Source organism: Drosophila hydei, unplaced genomic scaffold (genome assembly GCF_003285905.1).
Source record: "Drosophila hydei strain 15085-1641.00,03,60 unplaced genomic scaffold, DhydRS2 tig00000001-arrow-pilon, whole genome shotgun sequence".
Lineage (NCBI taxonomy): Eukaryota > Metazoa > Arthropoda > Insecta > Diptera > Drosophilidae > Drosophila > Drosophila hydei.
In genome coordinates, this window is record NW_022045643.1 from 4,980,373 (window position 1) to 4,998,648 (window position 18,276).

Sequence of the window (18,276 nt, forward strand, 5' to 3'; positions counted from 1 at the left end):
TGTATTGTATAATAGGTAATTTACAGTAGTAGTATTTATGTTTATTTTATTCTTGTTTGTATGTATAGTTATTTTTAGTAGTATGCGATCATTGCCTTATCTCACAAAAGTCTATTTACCTGCGCTAAATGTTGTATGACGAGCGTGTCTGATCATTCGGGGTTACTTAACCAACAGTTGCTGCGCTGTTGGCGTCGCTGTTGCTGCTGTAAAACTCTGTTTAATTGCTATCTCTGTCTTCTCCTGTCCTCTAGATGTAAAGTGTGTTTAAGTATTTTTTTAATTATTATTATCGATAACAAGTATATACCTGTTTTGCATGACGAGCTTGTCTGATCGTCTGTGAATCACTTAATCGACAGCTGCTGCTGCGCCGGCGTCGCTGCCATCGCTGCCGCTGCTATCGTTGTCGGCAGGTGGTGCAGCTGCGTCAAGATTTTTAGCAAACAACAACAGCGCGCACGTTCACTCCGTCTTTCGCTCTCTCTCTCTCTCTCTCTACGTTTTGCCGCTCTCTAAACACACATTTTGTTGTTGTTCATTTTTGCATTGAATATACTGCAAAATAATAGTAAAATTCCAGTGCCTTTTATGTGTGTTTGCGTGTGTGCATGTGTGTGCACGTGTGTATATGTGTGTTTTGTGTTTGTGCTCTGCTCTGCCCACTCCCACAGCAGCGGCCGCAGCATCTCGTAGCTCGCAGTCCGCAGTGCGCAGCGCTGTCGTCATTCATTCATTCCCAGAGCGCGAATCGTAGCGGCTGCGAATGCGGGCGCATTCTCGCATTTTGCTTCTGTTGCTGTTTTTTTTTTTCAATATTTTCCGCCAGTTTTTTTTTAAATTAAATAAAATACGTCGCGTTCAAATCGTTTCCATTTGTTATTATTGTTGGTGCTTGTGCGCATTGTTGGCCTTTGTCTGTGCCATGGAAATGCCCTGAATGTCACTCGAGCACACACACACACACACGCACGCAGACACACAAATACAGCAACACATAGATACACAGGCTCAGCATGCTCTGAGCTGCGCTTGTGGCTAACAAAATGGTCAAATCGCTGGTGTCCAAGCTGCAAGCTTCCTCGAATCTTTCTCTGGCTCAAACTTTTGGCATTGGCAGCGGCACTGAGGAAACGAATTACGCAAAACGTTTGTTTGTTTTTCCAGCAGATACACACACACACACACAGATACACACACACAGCCACATGCATATGCATATCTATGTATCTATACTCATATAATAATTTGCATTTGCAGATCGGAATGATCCCGGCCGTTTCTTTGGCGATGGCGTCCAGTTCAAGGCCAAGCTGATTGGCATCTTGGAAGTGGGCGAGGCGCGTGGAGATCGCATGTGCCAGGAGGCGTTGCAGGACCTGAAGATGGCCATACGCGCTGCCGGCGAGCATAAGCAGCGCATCATCATCCATGTGACCATCGATGGGCTGAGGTTGCGCGACGAGAAGACCAGCGATTCGCTCTATCATCATCCCGTGCACAAGATCTCGTTCATAGCACAGGATATGACAGATTCGCGTGCCTTTGGCTACATATTTGGTTCGCCGGATAGCGGGCATCGATTCTTCGGCATCAAGACGGACAAGGCGGCCAGCCAGGTGGTGCTGGCCATGCGCGATCTCTTCCAGGTCGTCTTCGAGCTGAAGAAGAAAGAGATCGAAATGGCGCGTCAGCAGATCCAAGGCAAAACCATGCACGATCATGCCACCCAACTGGCCTCCCTGTCCTCGCTGAAAGCGAGCCACAACGAACTCGCCTCCGGCAGCAGCTCCTCCGCCGCAGCGCACGCAGCCAACCTGAGCATGCTGGGTGGGAACTCCTCGAACGGAGTTGGCTTAACCCGACTAGGGGTTAATCTGGATGTGAATAAGGGCGGAGCCGCCAAGGAGGTAAGCGACAGCTAAGGCTCCACTAAGTCTCACTAATCTCTGCTCGCTCTGTAGGTCTCGCCGGAATCTGTAGCTGACCTGGTGGATCTGGAGCAAGAGCTGACCTCGCTGCAGCGTGGCATTAGCCAAATGGAGCGCATCACGCCCAATGAGCCAGGCACAGCCCAATCCGGCCATGGCCTGGCCAAGTCAGCCAGCGAGGATGATCCGTTCGGAGACTCCTTCATCTATGTGCCCTCGTACAACATCTTGCCGCCGCCACCCGAGTCCGGACGCACACGTCACAAGCAGCAGCAGCAGCAGCAGCAGCAACAGCCCAGCAAGACGCCGGAGAGCGCAGCTTTGGACACGCTGCTGTCGCCGGCACCTGGTGCTGGTGGCTCACCGGCCACGTTGCAGGCGACGGATGACGATGACAGTTGGCTGCACGAGCTGCAGCAGCAGAACGATGTCTTCGATACCACCAAGGTGTCGGCCACGCCCACGCCCATGTCAGCTGCCGCTGTGCTCGGCAGCCTGCCAATGGCTCCGTTGGCAGCCAGAGAATCCTCGGCCACGCCCACGCAGCAAATCAGCGAACTCTCAGCAGCGTCCACAACGGCAGCAGGGGGAATGACTACAGCTGCGGCAACAGCAGCAATCGATGTTGGGCTAAGTGCGCTGAGCAGCTTAGCAGAGGCGGAGAGCGCAGCCAATGGAACGTCGGCGACAGCGGGAGGCGGGGGAGCAGCTGCAGCAGCGGTCATGTCGGGTGAGTTCTTTACAAAAACGAAGTTCGTTAAGAAAAATGATTGCCATAAGAGAGCTGCCATTCACAATGGATGCAGTAGGGCAAGGGGCAAGGGGCAAGGGGTTGCAGGTCATGGCTTACAGCCGCGACAATTGTCAACTGAGACTCGGCAGATGAGCTCAATGAGTCGCAGTCAATTGGCTGTGTTCAGCGAGATAGCAAAATACACTAGCTTAAACAGCGAACAGATATCAGCTTAAGGCGTGGCTGCGCTGGGCGGGGCTATAAAATGACATCCATTGAAAGCAATAAAAGCAAAAAAGAAAGAAAATTCATTTAGCAAACGAATCGAAACTGCTTGCTGTTAATTCACATTATATTGTAATCAAGTATTCAGTTAACAGCAGCAGCAGATCGTTTAGATTGGCTGTTAGTGAACAGCAGCTAAAATGTTAATGTAAGGGTAAAGCACTTCCTTGCTGCTAAGGCAGTAACATGCTCTGTTAAGTTGCAGTCTGCTGCTCAAATGTGCAGCTAACAGCAGAACAGCCTTAGCTTAGCCTTAACTGCAGCAGTTAGTAGACTGAAAGCAATTACCAAGAGCAATGCATTTAAAAGTCGAGTTGAAGCTAAAGCGTTTGCTGTTAAAGTCTTATATAAATATATTTTCAAAAATATAGTTAGTACTAGATGTTTGAGTCTAGCTTTATAATACATTAGCTTGTGCTGTTAACTCTGCTTAGCAGTTGACTGTCTGTTAGTCGTTCACTGATCTGTACGGGCTCTGCAATAAAGGCAACTCTGTTATTTACAGAGATACATTTCAGAGTCTATAGGACGTGCAACTGTTATATACAGAACGCTGTTAACTGCTGTTAGCCTAACAGAATATGTAAAGAACATTTAAAGCCAATGTTAAGCAGCTGTAAACCTTATTTGCTTAGCTTCAACAAGCTGTCCCTCAGCTCTTAAAGTCGTGTCTGTGCAGCTCTTTTAAAAGCTACATTTTATATTAAGTCTTAAGTACTAACCTACAAGCCAATGCTCCTTTTGTTGTTTCTGTTGTTGTTTTTGCGCATTCTATTTGTAGTTAGTCTTGATTTAAAGTCCTTCAGTTAAATTTGTTCTCTTGAGTTTTTTGACACAAATTGCACGCTTTTTACGTGGAGTCTCTGCGAACAGCGACTGATGCAAGTCTGCCTCTCTCTCTCTCCTCTCTCTCTCTCCCTCTCTCTCTGTCTCGCTTTGGTTCTGTTGAAATTGTGCCAGATGCGTTCACAGATCTGGATCCGTTGGGCATTGGGCGCACACGGCCCTATGTCGATAAGAAATATTTCTTCCAAGAGCTTAAGAACCCGCCCAAGAAGCTGCTCAAGGAGCTTGGCTCCAGTCAGGGCGATAACTTTGATGATTTTCTCGGTGGCAGGGATAGTTCGATCTTTGAGGAGAGCACCACAACAGCAACAGCAACAGCAACAACAGCAACAGCAGCAATGACAACGACAACTACTAACACAGCAGCAGCAGCAGCAGCAGCAGCAACTGCTGCTGGCTCAGGTACTGACCACGCCCATGAAACAGCCCCAATTACTAACACAGCTAACATTTGCACTTGCACAGGAAACGCCGCCAGTTGCAGCAGCAGCACCACAACTACCACAACTAACCCACTAATAACCACCGCAAGCCTTGGGCAACACCACCTGCTACTAACAAACAGCTCCAGCAGCTTCCGTTCCCAGCCAAGTCCCACGCCCCAGCACCAAACTCAGTCCCAGTCCCAGTCCCAGACTCACTCCCTGTCTCTCTCCCAGCCTCATTCCCACTCGCAGACTCAAACTCCGTCTCTCTATCTTGGCCAAGTCGAAGACTTTTCGGCTGCTAAGCTAAAGCTAATGCTACGTCAGAGCGCAGCCCTGTCCAAGCCTATTAACCAATCCGTCAACTATTATACCACAGAGCCCACGATCAACAATCCCCTGGAGGAGCATCCGGATAGCAATCCCGTGCTGCTGCCACGCGACACAGATCCGTTTTCACCCACGCGCAAAAAGAGCGATCCGGATCCATTTCAGGATGGCGATCTCTTTGCCAAGCTGGATGCCTTTGAGTTCGATGTGCCACAGCCGCCAGCCAGCACAGCAGCTGCCGGCAGTGTTTTCAATGGGCCACTCCAGGTGCAGCTGCCGCCAGAGCAGCACCAGCACCAGCACCAGCCGTCGCAGTCGTCGGATGGCTGGCAGGCGGACATCTCGCGCCTGGAGCCGGCTCCGCTTCCACTCAACAGCAGTGTGCGTCATCGACCCACGCCCGTGGCCAGTGTCGTCAATGTGGGCGGTCCCCTGGATGTCATCTCAAGCATTAGCAACAAGAAGATGCCGCATTTATTTGGCCAGGCGCGTTTCTCGAAGCGCGGCGACTCCGCTAGTGGCATCGGCTCGAGCGTCAACATGCGCCGCCTGCAGGAGAGCGACTCTCTCAGCGAGAATGAGGCGGCGCCGGAGCCGCCGCCACGGCCCGACTCAACGCCCTATGCCGAGCCGCCGCCGCTGCCGCCCAAGAAGCAGTTCAGCGACCTGGTCATTAGGCCCACGCCCACGGCGCCACCTGTTGGTCGCTACGAGTACTTGAATCATACCAGCAACCAGCTGCGCCGCAGCGCCGATGCGCCGCCCATTCCGTTGCCTTCCCGCCGCGTCGGCCGCTCTGACGGCAACTTTCCCGGTCCGGGCCGACCACGCAAGCCTGGCCACACCGACGACGACTATCTGGCGCCGTTGGGCGGCACGCCACCGCCGCTGCTGCCACCGCCCACGCAGAGCAGCAGCAGCCGCGCGAGGCCGCAGCGCCAAGCCTCGTTGGGTCGTCCGCAGGACATCTACGAGAACAAGGCGGAGATACTGCAGGCCCAGGCTGCCCAGGCGCAATCGCAGAAGGAGTCAGCGGCAGCACCACTGGCGCCCGATATTACGCTGACGCAGCTGCTCACGCTGGGCATGGACGAGCTGGCATTGAAGCTGAACGTGCCCGCCAGCAAGCTGAGCACTATGACCCTGGTCCAGCTGACCGCCTACCTGTCCGAGTATCTGCAGTCGAGCAATGACCAAACGCAGGCCAAATCCCGTGCGAGTCCCGCTCAGCCACTGCAGTCACCGGCCACGGCCAGCTCCTCCGGCACGGCAGCCGTGTTCAAGGTCAACTTTGATCAGCAGACCTCGTTTGTGGCCAAGTTCGACGATACCTTCGGTGAGGATGTGGGCCAGGAGGCGTTTGTGGCCAACTTTGCCAACTTTAATGAGCCGCCTGCCTGCCTAGCCGCGCCTGCTGTGCCGCCAGCGGATCGGTACGCGGTCTTCCGGGAAATAATCGACCAGGAACTGCAACAGCAGCAGCAGGAGACGGATCTGATGGGCGATCTAACGCCGCCGCCAGTGGACGAAGCGCAACAGGAGCAGCAGCAGCAGCAGCAGCAACAGCAGCAGCAGCCGCTTGCCCAGCTGGACATGGATGTGACTGAGCTGGAGATGGAGCCGCCACCGCCCAAGATAGACACCAAAATCACTGAAGTGGTGGCCCAGGCCAAGGATCGCTATGCGGCGCTGCGCGACATAATTCTGGTGGAGAATCTGTTCGACAAGCCGCCGCCAAGCGCTGCTCCAGCTCCGGTCGTTGCTGAGAAGGATCTGCTGCAGGATTTGTTCAGCGACGAGTTCAACGAGGATCAGGATATACGCCAAATCATGGACAGCGGTCACGACAGACGTGGCCTCGTCGACAGCCGCGGCCTGCCCGCCGAGCCATCATCGTCAGCTCTGACCGTGGCCGATGATGATGACGATGACGACGAGGATGCGGGCGGCGAGAGCAGCATGGACAGCAATGAGAAAGATGCAGAGCCGGTCAGCGCACAGGATCAGTACGAGAAGCTGTCCACCAGCGCCGAGAAGCCCGAGTTCAAGTCCGAGGAGCTGCTGCCGCCCAAGCAGGACAACAAATTCCTAACGGTGATCAGTGGTCCAGGCCTGACGGGCAGAGATGACATTGAAATCGATGAGCTGATGCAACGCGCCATCTCCAATCTGTCGCTCGACTCACGTGATCGCATCTCCCCGGCCACATCCTCGGCGGCGCCATCTCGCGGCCCGCCAGCACATAGCCTCCACACCCCATCGCAGTTCAACGATGTGAGCACCTCGCCAATTCCCCTACAGAAATCGCCAGCGCCAATACTGAACCAGGCGGCTGCCTCGCCAGTTCCCTCGCAGCTCTCGGCGGTTTCCCAGCTAATCGACACGGCTACCAAGCAGATGCAGGGCGAACGGGATCGCGATCGGGACAAGCCCTCCTGGGCCACCTTTGATTCGCCCAAGATGTCCGGCCCGTCCATTGGCAGCGGCAAGGGCAAGGCACGCCTTACTCTGCCGCCTCCGCCCGCATCCAATACATCGCAGCAGGACACCGCCGAGTCACCGTGCAGCTCTGATCCGCGCGACGATGCCGGCGGCTGGTCGAAGCAGCAGCAACAGCGTCGTTGGGCCAAAAAGGAACGCCAGCAGACGTCCTCCTCCTCGCGAGATCTCAGTCCCTGGGACGATGAGACGCCCGAGTATCTGAAACAGCAGCGCCGCAACCTGCCTCCGCCCACGCAGCTGGCACCGCATCCACATGCACATGGCTACTACATGCGACACGCTCGCCGCCTCAACTCCTGCGACGAGGATTACGAGTAAGTCGCAGACATGGGCGCTGCTTTGCCCAATCGAGCTATGCGAAATTCATTTGCCCTCTCCACTTTCAGCTATGATGCAGAGCTCTGCGCTCGCCGCGATCGGGAACATGCCCAACGCAAGTTTAAGCATGGACTTTCCCGCAGCAGAGACAACTTTGAGCTGGGTAGGTGTCAGCATTCCCTTCCCTTCCAGGCATCCCTTTCTTACTTGCCACGCTCAATTGCAGACTCTCCCAGTTGGTACCATCATCCGGCACATCACACCTGGTCGCCGCAGGAGATCGAGCAGGGCGTGCGTGCGCGTTCCTTTGAGCGCAGCGCCTACGAGCGCTCCAGCTATGGTCCGCCAGCGCCCATATACGACAAGCGCGGGCAGCCTCTGCCCCGCGAGCGCGAACGCGAACGCGAACGGTCCAAGTATCGTGATCGCGAGTACAGGGACTATGCGCGTCCGGGCTACGATTTTGATTACGAGAACGTCTACGATGAGCGACGCTCGCCTATGGGGATGGGCTACAAGGCACGGCCCGATTACCTCTACGAGCGGGACAGCAGGGACAGGGAGCGGGAACGGGAGCGGGAGCGCAAGTCATTCGATCATGAGAGCGTCGAGTCCTTCGAGAGCTCGTCGCGACGGCGACGCAGCTTTGGCAGTGGTGGCGATGTCTACGGCAGCCTGGACAGTCGGGATGACTATCGCGAACGGGATCGGGAGCTGAAGACGCGATCGCTGCGCAAGCCGGCCACGTCGTCGGCAAAGCTGCGCGTGACTGGCGACATTGACTATGAACAGGACTCAGAGCAGGACTTCCAGAGGCAGCGCAGCCTACAAAGACCCAGCCAATTGGGCGGAGACGTGGTCCCAGGTGCGCCACAGCGTCTACGCAAGAGCAGCGGCTCCAGCCCGTGGGATGGTGAGGGTAAGTCCAGAGCTTCAGTTGCTATTTACAAAAGATCATATCAACGCTGCCCTTAGAGCCCGCGCCGCCTGGACAGAAGTCCTGGAAACGACCAGCCAGCGCTGCGGAGACGGAGCGTCGCTTGGCCGAGAGTCGCCGTGCCGCAGCTTTGGGCCAAACGCCCTCGGATGGAGAGAAGGATCGCAGGTATGTGTAGCTCGTCGTCAGTCAAAACAGTTCCCAAGTTACAACTAATCCTTGGCAGATTCCGCAAGAAGACGCGCGCACGCAGCACCAAGGATTTGGCCACAGTCGGCGCACGCTATGGCAGTGGGCGTGGCGTACGCGATAATTACGACTACATCAGTTGCCAGCGCAACGATGATGACGACGACGACGAGGACTATGTGGACGACGAGCCGCCCACGGACGAGGACAAATTCGAACGCCTAAATCGACGGCGCCACGAGATGCATCAGCGCATGCTGGAGAGCGAGCGCAGGCAGCAAGAGCGCCACGCGCCCACACTGGCCAAGCTGCCCGGGCAGAACCGTCCACGTGGCGCCAACAGCGACTATGGATTTGTGGATAGCTATGAGCAAACGCCCACGCCCAGGTCGAATGCCAGCAGCACGGCGGTCATGATGAGTGGCGGCGAGTCCTCGGCTGGCGTCGGCGGTGTCGGCGTTGCGACTAAATTCAATTTCGATGATGGCTTCGAATCTGATTTCAATCAGAGCTCGCCACCTCCGGCGCCAGCAGGCACTGCGTCCAGCTGCAACTCGACGCCCGCTGGACTAATTTCGACCAGCAGCACGGTGGGCTCCAAGTCACTGTTTCGCTTCTCCAACGACTTCTCCGAGCGCGAGAAATTGCAGCAGCAGCAACAGCAGCAGCAGCAGCTGCAGCATCGGAATGATAACTTCGATCTGGAAGCCGCTCCCAGCCAGACGCCGCCCATAACCCAGAAGCTGCGCTTCGATGACAACGTGAAGGTATCGCAGTTCGATGATGCCGCCTTTGAGGATGATTTCGCCAAGGCCTCGTTCGACTTCGACAAAGAGCAGCCCTCGCCGGCAGCGCCCTCGGCTTCCAGCCGTAAGCAGAACATGAGAAGTAGCAAGCTGCAGCAGCGCCAGGAGCTGATCAAGAAATCCGAATCGGTTAATATATTTGCCAAAAAGCAAGAGGATCCCTTCGAGGACGACGAGTTCTTTAAGTCGCCCGACGAACAGCCGCTTCCCGGGCAGGAGGAGGACGGCAACAATGCGGATGCCAACAAGTTCCAGTGGAACGAGGACAACAATTTCGCTAAGTTCGACGAAAACATGTGATTTGACCAACTCTTTGCCAAGGCATCATGCAATAGCAAAGCAGCAATCGCAATCGCCGAGCAGCCAGAAAGCGATGGCGGCAACTACGCCGAAATCGATGTTATCAACGATGGCGACTTTTACTACTTGACCAATCTCAATCACTACTATCAGGAGCAGCGGCTGCAAGTGCTGCACCAGCAGCGGCAGCGGCAGCGGCAGCTCGGCCTGCACGACTACATTAATGTGCCGCAGAAGCAATCGAAGTCCACTTCCACCTCGAACAGTCCCTGGCACGAGGCGAACGAGCTGAAGCCCAAGCGAAAGACCAAGCTGAAGCCGCTGCAGCTGCTGCGCAAGCCGAGAAAATGGAAACTGAAACGCACCTTTGATGAGTTCGTCAAGTGTCTGATTATAGCCTCCTCCGAGCATGTCTACGATTACGACGTGCTCTGGTAGAGCAAGTCCTCTCCTCGCCTCCCTCTGCAACCCAATTCAGTAATCGTCTGTCTGTTGGTCTAGTCAAATTCATTTGCCATATACACATATATTTTAGACTAAACAATAGACTGTGATTTTATGTAGCCTACGGACCTCTGATTTTTGGTAAACAAGCCGACTTGCGTTGCCCGAGCTATCTATCGACCGCTAGATGGCGCTGCGAAGAACATCAATTGCTGTTATTAGCTATTAACTGAAGTCGAGTCATGATTGTATATAAAGAAAATTGAGAGATTTGCAACTATTTCAACCACTAACCTAGTTATTTATGCTAAATTTAATTCGATAACAGTAACGATTAACGATTACGATAACTAATAGAGCGTTTGTTACGTACATTAACATTATTTGAATCCAAATACTCATCCTCTAAGTAACGAAAGCAACTAATTAATGCCTATGCTAAATGTCGTCTAGCTTAGTGTTATATATATACATATGTATTATCATGATTATCATCAACAATAACTATCCAAAGTGCATTTTGCATGCAAACTCGTCTGGCACATACCATACAAAGTGTAACTAGCCTAAAGTGTTATTATTTAACTACATACATATAGAGACGTAATCGACTACATACGTATACATACACATATTGAAGCGCCTATAACAAACAAAACGAACAAAACTGAACGATCAACAGGTAACACGTAACCCAAGCAGCTATAAACATATTGAGATATATACGAGCTATATACGAATATGATTTACATTTATACAATACGAGTACGAATACCATAGTTATTATTATTATTATTATTATTATTAATATTATATTTGTTCTATCAATTAAAAACGTGAAGCGAGCATATAAAACAAAGAGTTTTATTTTATTTCCAGATTTATTTTTACATAGCAACAGACTTCAGTTAAGACTTCTCTAATAACCTTATGGAGCTCTGTCATCATAAGTTCTTTTGCTTCATAAATTTTATATCAATTTTATTGTTATTTTTTTAGCTGCATTTGGGTTTAGCCCAAATTCAAGCCAAGCTACAATCAGAGTTTGTTCCAAAATTGGACTAAGCCATGTCGTAACCACATCATCTACAGATAGATATCAAATCGCATGTAATTTACCTAATTGTTCTGCCAAATACGTCCCAGACGAGCTGTGAGGAACTGCCAGGCCTTTCAGCTCTAAAAGCCTTTCAGGTATAAAAGCCAAACGCAACATCAGCTCTTTGCATATTCAACATTTGAAGTCACTCGCAAGCAAATCCTTTACAACATGCAGCTCAAGGTGGGTAGATCAAGTATGGAATATCTCCGATTTAAGGAGTCTGAAGTCAGCTATATCAAAGCAGCCAAAGTTATAATACTAATGCTAATACAACTAATTGAAAATCTGTAAATGTCTATTCCGATTCAGTTCTTCATTTTATTGCCGGCTTTGGTAGCTACTCTGGCTGCTGCTCAGCCTGCTCTGCTGCCTTCCGCTCCTGGCTTGTCCACAGCAGCCGCTGCCTTTACAGGTCTACCGGCTCCATTTGCTGCTCCTTTAGCCATCTCGAGCAGCCAGCGCTTGGACTACTTTAACCAACTCAATGCAGCCTTTGCGCCCGCTGCTCGTCTGCTAGCCACTCCTTCAGGCTTGGCTGCTTTTCCCTCTATCTTTGGGCTTCCACGCTTTGGCCCACTGGCTGCAGGCAATGCACCTTTTATCTTTTAATTTGTAACTCTTCAGCTTATCATTATTCTGGGCCCAAATAAATGTGTATAATTCCTTCTGAATTAATTTCACTTTCCGCAAGGCTTAATTTTTTAGTACTTTATTATAATTCCTTTAAGATAGTCTATGAATTAGCATATATAATTTGGTCAAGTTGTCGATTATCACATAAGTAGATATGCATGTACCCTTCCCATCTGTCAGCCCTTACCAGACGCTCTTGTAACCGTAGCCATAACTGGGATAGCTGGCATAGCTGGGATAGTAGCCATACGGATAGCTGTAGCTGGGATAGGTGTAGGTGGGATAGCCGCCGCTGTACTTATAGTAGGTACTCGGATAGGACGTCCAAGCTGGCCAGGCTGTGGCCGTCGTCGTTGGCACATAGTAGCCATTGTAGTTGCGCGCCACGAACTGATGACTCCCAGCCACGGGCAGCAGCGCCGGTGCCGGAATGGCTACGCCAGTGCTGGCAGGTATAACGCTGGCCTGAACCGCGGCGGCAGCCAGCAGCAGCAGTAGGCAACTGTAGAAGAGCTGCAAATAATGCATTAGCTGAGGTACTCTCTGGAGTAGGTCTCCTCCGGCACTTACCAGCTTCATATTGAGTGGTGTCTGGCGAGGATTTGCTGTCGCTGTTGCCGCTGGCTAGCTGTTCACTGTTCCATGTTGCCACCAGCTTAGCCAGTTATATACCCTGGCATTGCGTCAGCTCCAATGCATTTGCTTTTCACATGCAATCGCCCATTTGGGGAGCTGAGCCCTTTTTAGTCACTCATGGCTAAGCCCATTTGAGCCCATTTGGACTGAGTGCAGCTCAAGGCCAGCTCATTTGCATTGCTTAAGCTTGGCTCTTCTTCTCGATTGGACATATTTTTATATATATATTGCAATTCCATGGCAGCTGTATCAATAATTTCCACTAATTATTTGCTCATCAAATATTAATTTGTTCATAAATATTTTCTTTTTTAGGGAGATCTGGTTGTATGATTGGGTACAGTGAAATCTGCTTAGATGAACTGCTTTATTAATAAGCCAATCTCTGACTTTTTATATTTGCATTTATAGAATAAAAGGCGGAAGAGTGGGGAATGCTTGACTTGAATAGACCCTCAACACTTCCAGTTCAGCTTGTCTATCTGATCAAGAATATGTAGGCTTATATATAGAGTGCAGGCCTTCTGCAGTCTGCTATATTTGATTTTTTTTTTAGAATATCACATTGTGTAGACATTTTCTATACAAACTTGTAGACTCTGGTTAGTTAAGACTTGCAGAGATTTCGGATTTGGGGCCAACCATTAGTTTCCATTCATTGGAGATTCTACTGTACTGTACTAAGTTATCAATAACAGGAATTTGTGTGCAGATCTAAATATTTAGACAGCTTGCTGACACGCGTAAAAGTGGATTTCAAAGATTGACGTGTCTGATTTATACAACTGAGTGGAATCGATAGGGATGGGAAGTTGAAGTTGATTCGGAACTAGATTCCACTTAAGGCCACATTTAAAGCCACGATCTATTAGTTAGCCTAAGTAATATATCCACAAATCAACAGTTGACAAAAACTGTTTCAAAATATCAGATCAAGTTTCATGATATGAGATATAATTCGAGCTTTCCAATCAATGAAAATTTGGAATTCTGCTGAAACAGTTTGATTCTGTTGACAGCTTGAAGAGAAGCGTGTTATATATAATATATACAAATTAATTACATATATTTAGTTGGAGCTTAGAAATTGAGATTAATTCTAAAAGAGATAATGAAATATCAACTAAATAAATTGAGTTTGATTCCAAGCCAACGAATGACGTGAATTGTGCCCCAACACACAGAGTTTTAAGTAAATTATAATCCAAGTGTATAGATAGTATATAAAATTAATAATATTTATTTATTTGCAAGTGTGTAAACTATATGTCCTTCCAGTGTGGCCAAGTCTTGATTTGATTGTAGAGCGCTGTGCCGGGGCAGGCGGTTGCCTTCGTCTGGCGATGGCCGAGCAGCGTGTAGTCGCTCCTCAGGTAGCCGCCCTGCTTGGCCAGCTCAATGAGATCCTTGGCATTCTGCAGCATCTGTGAGCTGGGCGCGCTGTTCTCAAAGTTGCCAATGAACACAATGCCGATGCTCTTGCGATTGTAGCTGGGCGCATGGGAGCCCTGCAGTCCGAAGCCGCGGCCCTCGTACACTTTGCCATCGCCGGCAACAATGAAGTTGTAGCCGATGTCGCTGAACTTGCGGCGACCCTTGTGGTCCGACTGTATGGCCTTGATCATGCGCTGGCACTGCTGTGACGTACTGCATCCATTGGGATTGTCCGAGTGATGGATGATCACAAACTCCACAGCGCCATTGATGCGCGAGGGCGAACGCGCACTCACTGCGCCCCAACTGCTGCGGGGTTCAATGGTCAGCGCTTGCGTCGTAGCGCACAGTGCTATAAGTTATTAAAGATTTGGATGATTAGCCAGAGGTCCCATAGGTTGACTATTGCATATGATTAATTACCAACAGCGGCGAGCGCTACGATTGCCAGAAACTTGATTGCTGCTGCGTTCATCTTGTTTGCCGTTCAGCTTTTGAGATTCTCTCAGCAAGCGAGCTGCTTAAATAGCCCGAATGACTTACTCTATACTTTGAGTGTATATTTGCTATGCTGAAACGTTTGTAACAGAGCTCAAAACGCACTCTAAGGTCGGAAATAGATCATATTAGAATTTATTTGGATTCCAGCATTTGGCAAACTAAAAGGCTTAGCTGGAAAGAGTATACAAGTGTCGTTATACTTGGTTACATTTATTTTATGTTTTCGGTGATGTACCCGTGGGGGAATTACTTGACTCTGCCAGTGATAAGACAGTCAATAATAACGCCACACATAATATATTTTAACTTATAGCTGCACACATATATTCATATAAATATATATATATATATATATATAGTCAGTTTTCTCTGTATGGCCGGTATTTACCCAAGCCCCTCTGTTTGCGTTTTTGCCTTGTTAGAGCGAAGTCTTCTGTTGATGTGTGTTGCCAAACGTGCATCTTGCCATAAAGTAATGTAGCCAAGATCGAGTGTTGCCAAACACAATTGTTGCCGAGTATTAATGTAGCTAAGTAAATTGAAAATGTTGCCAACCGCAAAAGTTGCCAAGTCCTGTTGTTGCCAAACGTGCATGTTAAGAAGCTCGAATGTTGTCAAGCAACAATTCTTGCCGGGTGCTAGAGTAACTAAGCTCGAAATGTTGCCAATCACAAATGTTGCAAAGCACTACTTTTCCCAACGCCACACTTATTGTAGAGCAACATCTATCATATCCGAAAGATTCTTGCTCATATTTCCACTATACTCTATGCAGAGTCCCTGAATTCTATAAAAATGCTCTGAAGTTTCCACTTGAGGTTAAGCTCTTTTCATATGTATAATATAACATTTTATTGAACATTCCCTAATGGCAATTTTACCCACTTACATCCTGAAAATTGTTTTTTTACTTTTTAATAGGTTTGCGTTTCAACTTAGACCGTTTCACGGTCTTTGCGATGGCATGTTTCGCCGCCTTTGGCACTTTGGACACCACTTCGGCGCCCGCTTTGCGCTGTAGTTTCTCCATTAAAGTCAATTCTTCGTCCGGTTTCTGGTGCACAGCTCCTTTACGTGAAATGATCATCTTCTGCACCTTGATTGCGCTCTTTCGTTTCTCTTGGCGCCAGCGCAGCTCCTCTAGAGCGCTCTTGTAGATGACAGCGTGTTCGACTTCAATGTCCGGTGAGATGATTAGCTCCTCGCCCATGGTTTTGCCCACCTCATAAAGCATTTTCTTGAAATGTGCTAGATCCTTGTCCGTGAGCAGTGTTATGGCTGTGCCTTTCTGACCAGCACGTGCCGTACGGCCCACACGATGTATGTAAGTCTTTATGTGACGAGGTGCGTCATAGGAGACTACAATGTCCACATTGGGCACATCAATACCGCGTGCTAATGCATCCGAGCAGACGAGGCCATGAATAGAACCACGCACGAAATCCGAAAGACGTTTGCCTCGTACCGAAGCCGACATACTCGCGGACAACTCCTCCACATTTGTGCCTGAATCCTTGAACAGATGCTTGAGCACAAAGGTCAAACGGCTGGCTGTGTCGGTACTATTCGCGAAGCACAAAAACCGCTTCCAATTATTCGAGCACACCATGGCATACAGGGTAAGTGGCTTGAGTCGCATTTCCGTTAAGCAGTACTGCTCTGTTAACTCTGCAGGCGTTGTATATTTGCCAATGAATTTACTGGCCTGATCGGCCAACTCTCCGTGGTCAAGGGCAGGCTGTAGAACTGGCATGGTGAGCACCGTGGTGAAGAGCTTGGGTTGAAACAGACGCAAGTTCTGTAGCTTTTCGGGATCCTGGGAGAGCGTAGCTGAGAAAAGCAACTTATGCGGCTGTTTGCCGTAGCTGTTGAGCAGCTCCTGGTAGCAAAGCGGCGCCTGCACACCTGTTAGCAGTTGATCAGCTGTCGTACGAACATGTGAATCCAAATGGTAGAGCCAGTTTTGGAAGACAGCGTCCATAATACGATCCGCCTCGTCAATGACCAAAAATTTCAGCGACTTCAGGCAGAAGCCTTTGGTTGCATGTAAATGATCCACCAGGCGACCTACGATTTTAAAATTCAAATTAAAGATTCGTTTATAGAATCCAAATTTACAACTCACCTGGCGTAGTGACCACAATGTCCACCTTGGAGTAGTAGACACCTTTATACTGCTCCAGCAGCTTGTCCTGCTCATCCTCCAAGCGATGCTGCTTGGATAGCAGACACACCTCCAGCTCCGTCATGCTGCACAGTGTACTGAAAACTTTATACACCTGCAGTGCCAACTCTGCTACAGGTAACACCACTAAAGCGCGTACTTTGCATTGCACGCGCTTGGCCAACAGCTGTACAATGGGTATGGCAAAAGCCAATGTCTTTCCACTGCCTGTGGGTGCTGAGACGCAGATATCTCTCGGTCGAAACGGCTCCGGCTTGGCTTGCGCCTCCAATATCCAAGGTATAACGGCTGTCTGCACGGGAAAGAGGCGACTGATCTTCATCTGCTTGAGTGCACTGCAGGTGTATTTCTCCAGGTAGGGCAGTTTTTTTATAGATGTGGCAGTTGCTTCCGCATCGGTACTGTCATCTGGTTGCAGGCTACCTCCTTCGATAATTGTAGGATGCGCCAGCCAAGCCGGCAATACCATTTCCACTTTTTGTCTCTTAGCCGCTGAGGCATCTGCTCCGACCACTTGGAAATCATTTGAAGGTTCTTCCGTTTCCTCAGGGTCTGTGGACGTTTTACCTATCTGTGGCTCTGCTGCATCCACTGCTTGCACAGTTGTCTCTTCCTCGTTGTCTTTTTGCTCTGCTTTAGCTTCTTTTACTGCTGTCTCGCTGCTTTTATGTTTTCGTTTACGCTTTTCTGCTTTGTGCAGCAGCTTTTGTAAAATGTCATCTTCATTCGTAGTCTCGCCGCTTCCATGTATCACTTTGCTCTGCTCCTCGGTGTAACTGTGTACGTTTAATATAAATAAATGCATACTTACAATATATCAATTGATTTTAATTACCGATTTACTGTGAATAATTCCATTTTCTATGAACAATTTGTAAAAGCCGCGCACGTGTTACCAATTGTTTATGTTTTCGCTATGCAAGGCATCGATGCCTAGTAACGATAATTAAAAAACCTCGTTAGTATCGATATTTTTCATTCAGTATCGATATGTGCGCCTATAGTGAATGATGATCGCGAGTTGTGAATAACTCTTCTCATAATACATTAACATATATTAATCGATATAGGCATATTTTTAAGCAATTTGTCATCAATAAGAGATGAACAAACAAAGTTCATACCTAATGTACACAAGTTGAAGCATGATGAAAGATTGAGCAACATTATGAACTTAAAATTCTTAGAAAACAGCAATGCTATTCTGGCCTCAGGATAGTCTAGCAACATTGCAAAATTGACTAGCAATAAGAAGAAAAATTAATAAAGTTCAGTTCACTTCTGGGACTAGAATGAAGAAGTCCAGCGATGACAATAAGAGTTTTATAATTTAAAATTAAAACAAAATTGGCGCAGCCGGTAGGATCCTTTAAAAAAATACGGATTCAGTGATAAATGCGAACTAAAATTAAGTCGAATAATTTTTAAATCTATCATTATAATAAAGTAAACTAAAACAAGTTGACTAATTTATAAATCGCTCATTGCAAAAAGTCAAACTAAAAATAAATTGCCTAATTTATGAATCGATCGTTGTAAAAAGTCAAACTAAAAATAAGTTGACTAATTTATAAACCGATCATTGTAAAAATTAAAACTAAAAATAAGTTGACTAATTTTAAAAGTCAAACTTAAAATAAATTGACTAATTTATGAATCGATCGTTGTAAAACGTCAAACTACAAATAAGTTGACTAATTTATAAATCGATCATTGTAAAAAGACAAACTAAAAATAAG

The 18,276-nt window shown here is 48.8% G+C and overlaps 5 protein-coding genes across 5 annotated transcripts; 2 read left to right on the forward strand and 3 right to left on the reverse strand.

The window, feature by feature from the left end:
* Positions 1 to 751: 751 nt before the first annotated feature.
* Positions 752 to 9,692, forward strand: LOC111605629 (protein disabled). The gene is made up of 8 exons (XM_023324282.2): positions 752 to 1,149; positions 1,261 to 1,910; positions 1,965 to 2,661; positions 3,910 to 7,366; positions 7,439 to 7,533; positions 7,597 to 8,289; positions 8,346 to 8,475; positions 8,534 to 9,692. Exons 1-8 carry the CDS (start codon positions 1,047 to 1,049, stop codon positions 9,600 to 9,602), a joined length of 6,894 nt encoding a protein of 2,297 aa, XP_023180050.2. The 5' UTR covers positions 752 to 1,046; the 3' UTR covers positions 9,603 to 9,692.
* A 1,573-nt stretch (positions 9,693 to 11,265) lies between these two features.
* On the forward strand, positions 11,266 to 11,845 carry LOC111605665. The gene is made up of 2 exons (XM_023324328.2): positions 11,266 to 11,328; positions 11,458 to 11,845. Exons 1-2 carry the CDS (start codon positions 11,317 to 11,319, stop codon positions 11,755 to 11,757), a joined length of 312 nt encoding a protein of 103 aa, XP_023180096.2. The 5' UTR covers positions 11,266 to 11,316; the 3' UTR covers positions 11,758 to 11,845.
* A 16-nt stretch (positions 11,846 to 11,861) lies between these two features.
* On the reverse strand, positions 11,862 to 12,412 carry LOC111605664 (prisilkin-39). The gene is made up of 2 exons (XM_023324327.2): positions 12,352 to 12,412; positions 11,862 to 12,294 (listed from the first exon to the last, which is right to left on the reverse strand). Exons 1-2 carry the CDS (start codon positions 12,358 to 12,360, stop codon positions 11,965 to 11,967), a joined length of 339 nt encoding a protein of 112 aa, XP_023180095.1. The 5' UTR covers positions 12,361 to 12,412; the 3' UTR covers positions 11,862 to 11,964.
* A 1,222-nt stretch (positions 12,413 to 13,634) lies between these two features.
* Positions 13,635 to 14,347, reverse strand: LOC111605657 (peptidoglycan-recognition protein SB1). Its single transcript, XM_023324320.2, has 2 exons — positions 14,275 to 14,347; positions 13,635 to 14,203 (listed from the first exon to the last, which is right to left on the reverse strand). Exons 1-2 carry the CDS (start codon positions 14,324 to 14,326, stop codon positions 13,680 to 13,682), a joined length of 576 nt encoding a protein of 191 aa, XP_023180088.1. The 5' UTR covers positions 14,327 to 14,347; the 3' UTR covers positions 13,635 to 13,679.
* Positions 14,348 to 15,208: 861 nt separating this feature from the next.
* On the reverse strand, positions 15,209 to 17,485 carry LOC111605640 (probable ATP-dependent RNA helicase Dbp73D). The gene is made up of 3 exons (XM_023324301.2): positions 17,373 to 17,485; positions 16,478 to 17,313; positions 15,209 to 16,419 (listed from the first exon to the last, which is right to left on the reverse strand). The coding sequence occupies exons 1-3, from the start codon at positions 17,393 to 17,395 to the stop codon at positions 15,260 to 15,262; spliced, it is 2,019 nt and encodes a 672-aa protein (XP_023180069.2). The 5' UTR covers positions 17,396 to 17,485; the 3' UTR covers positions 15,209 to 15,259.
* Positions 17,486 to 18,276: the final 791 nt, after the last annotated feature.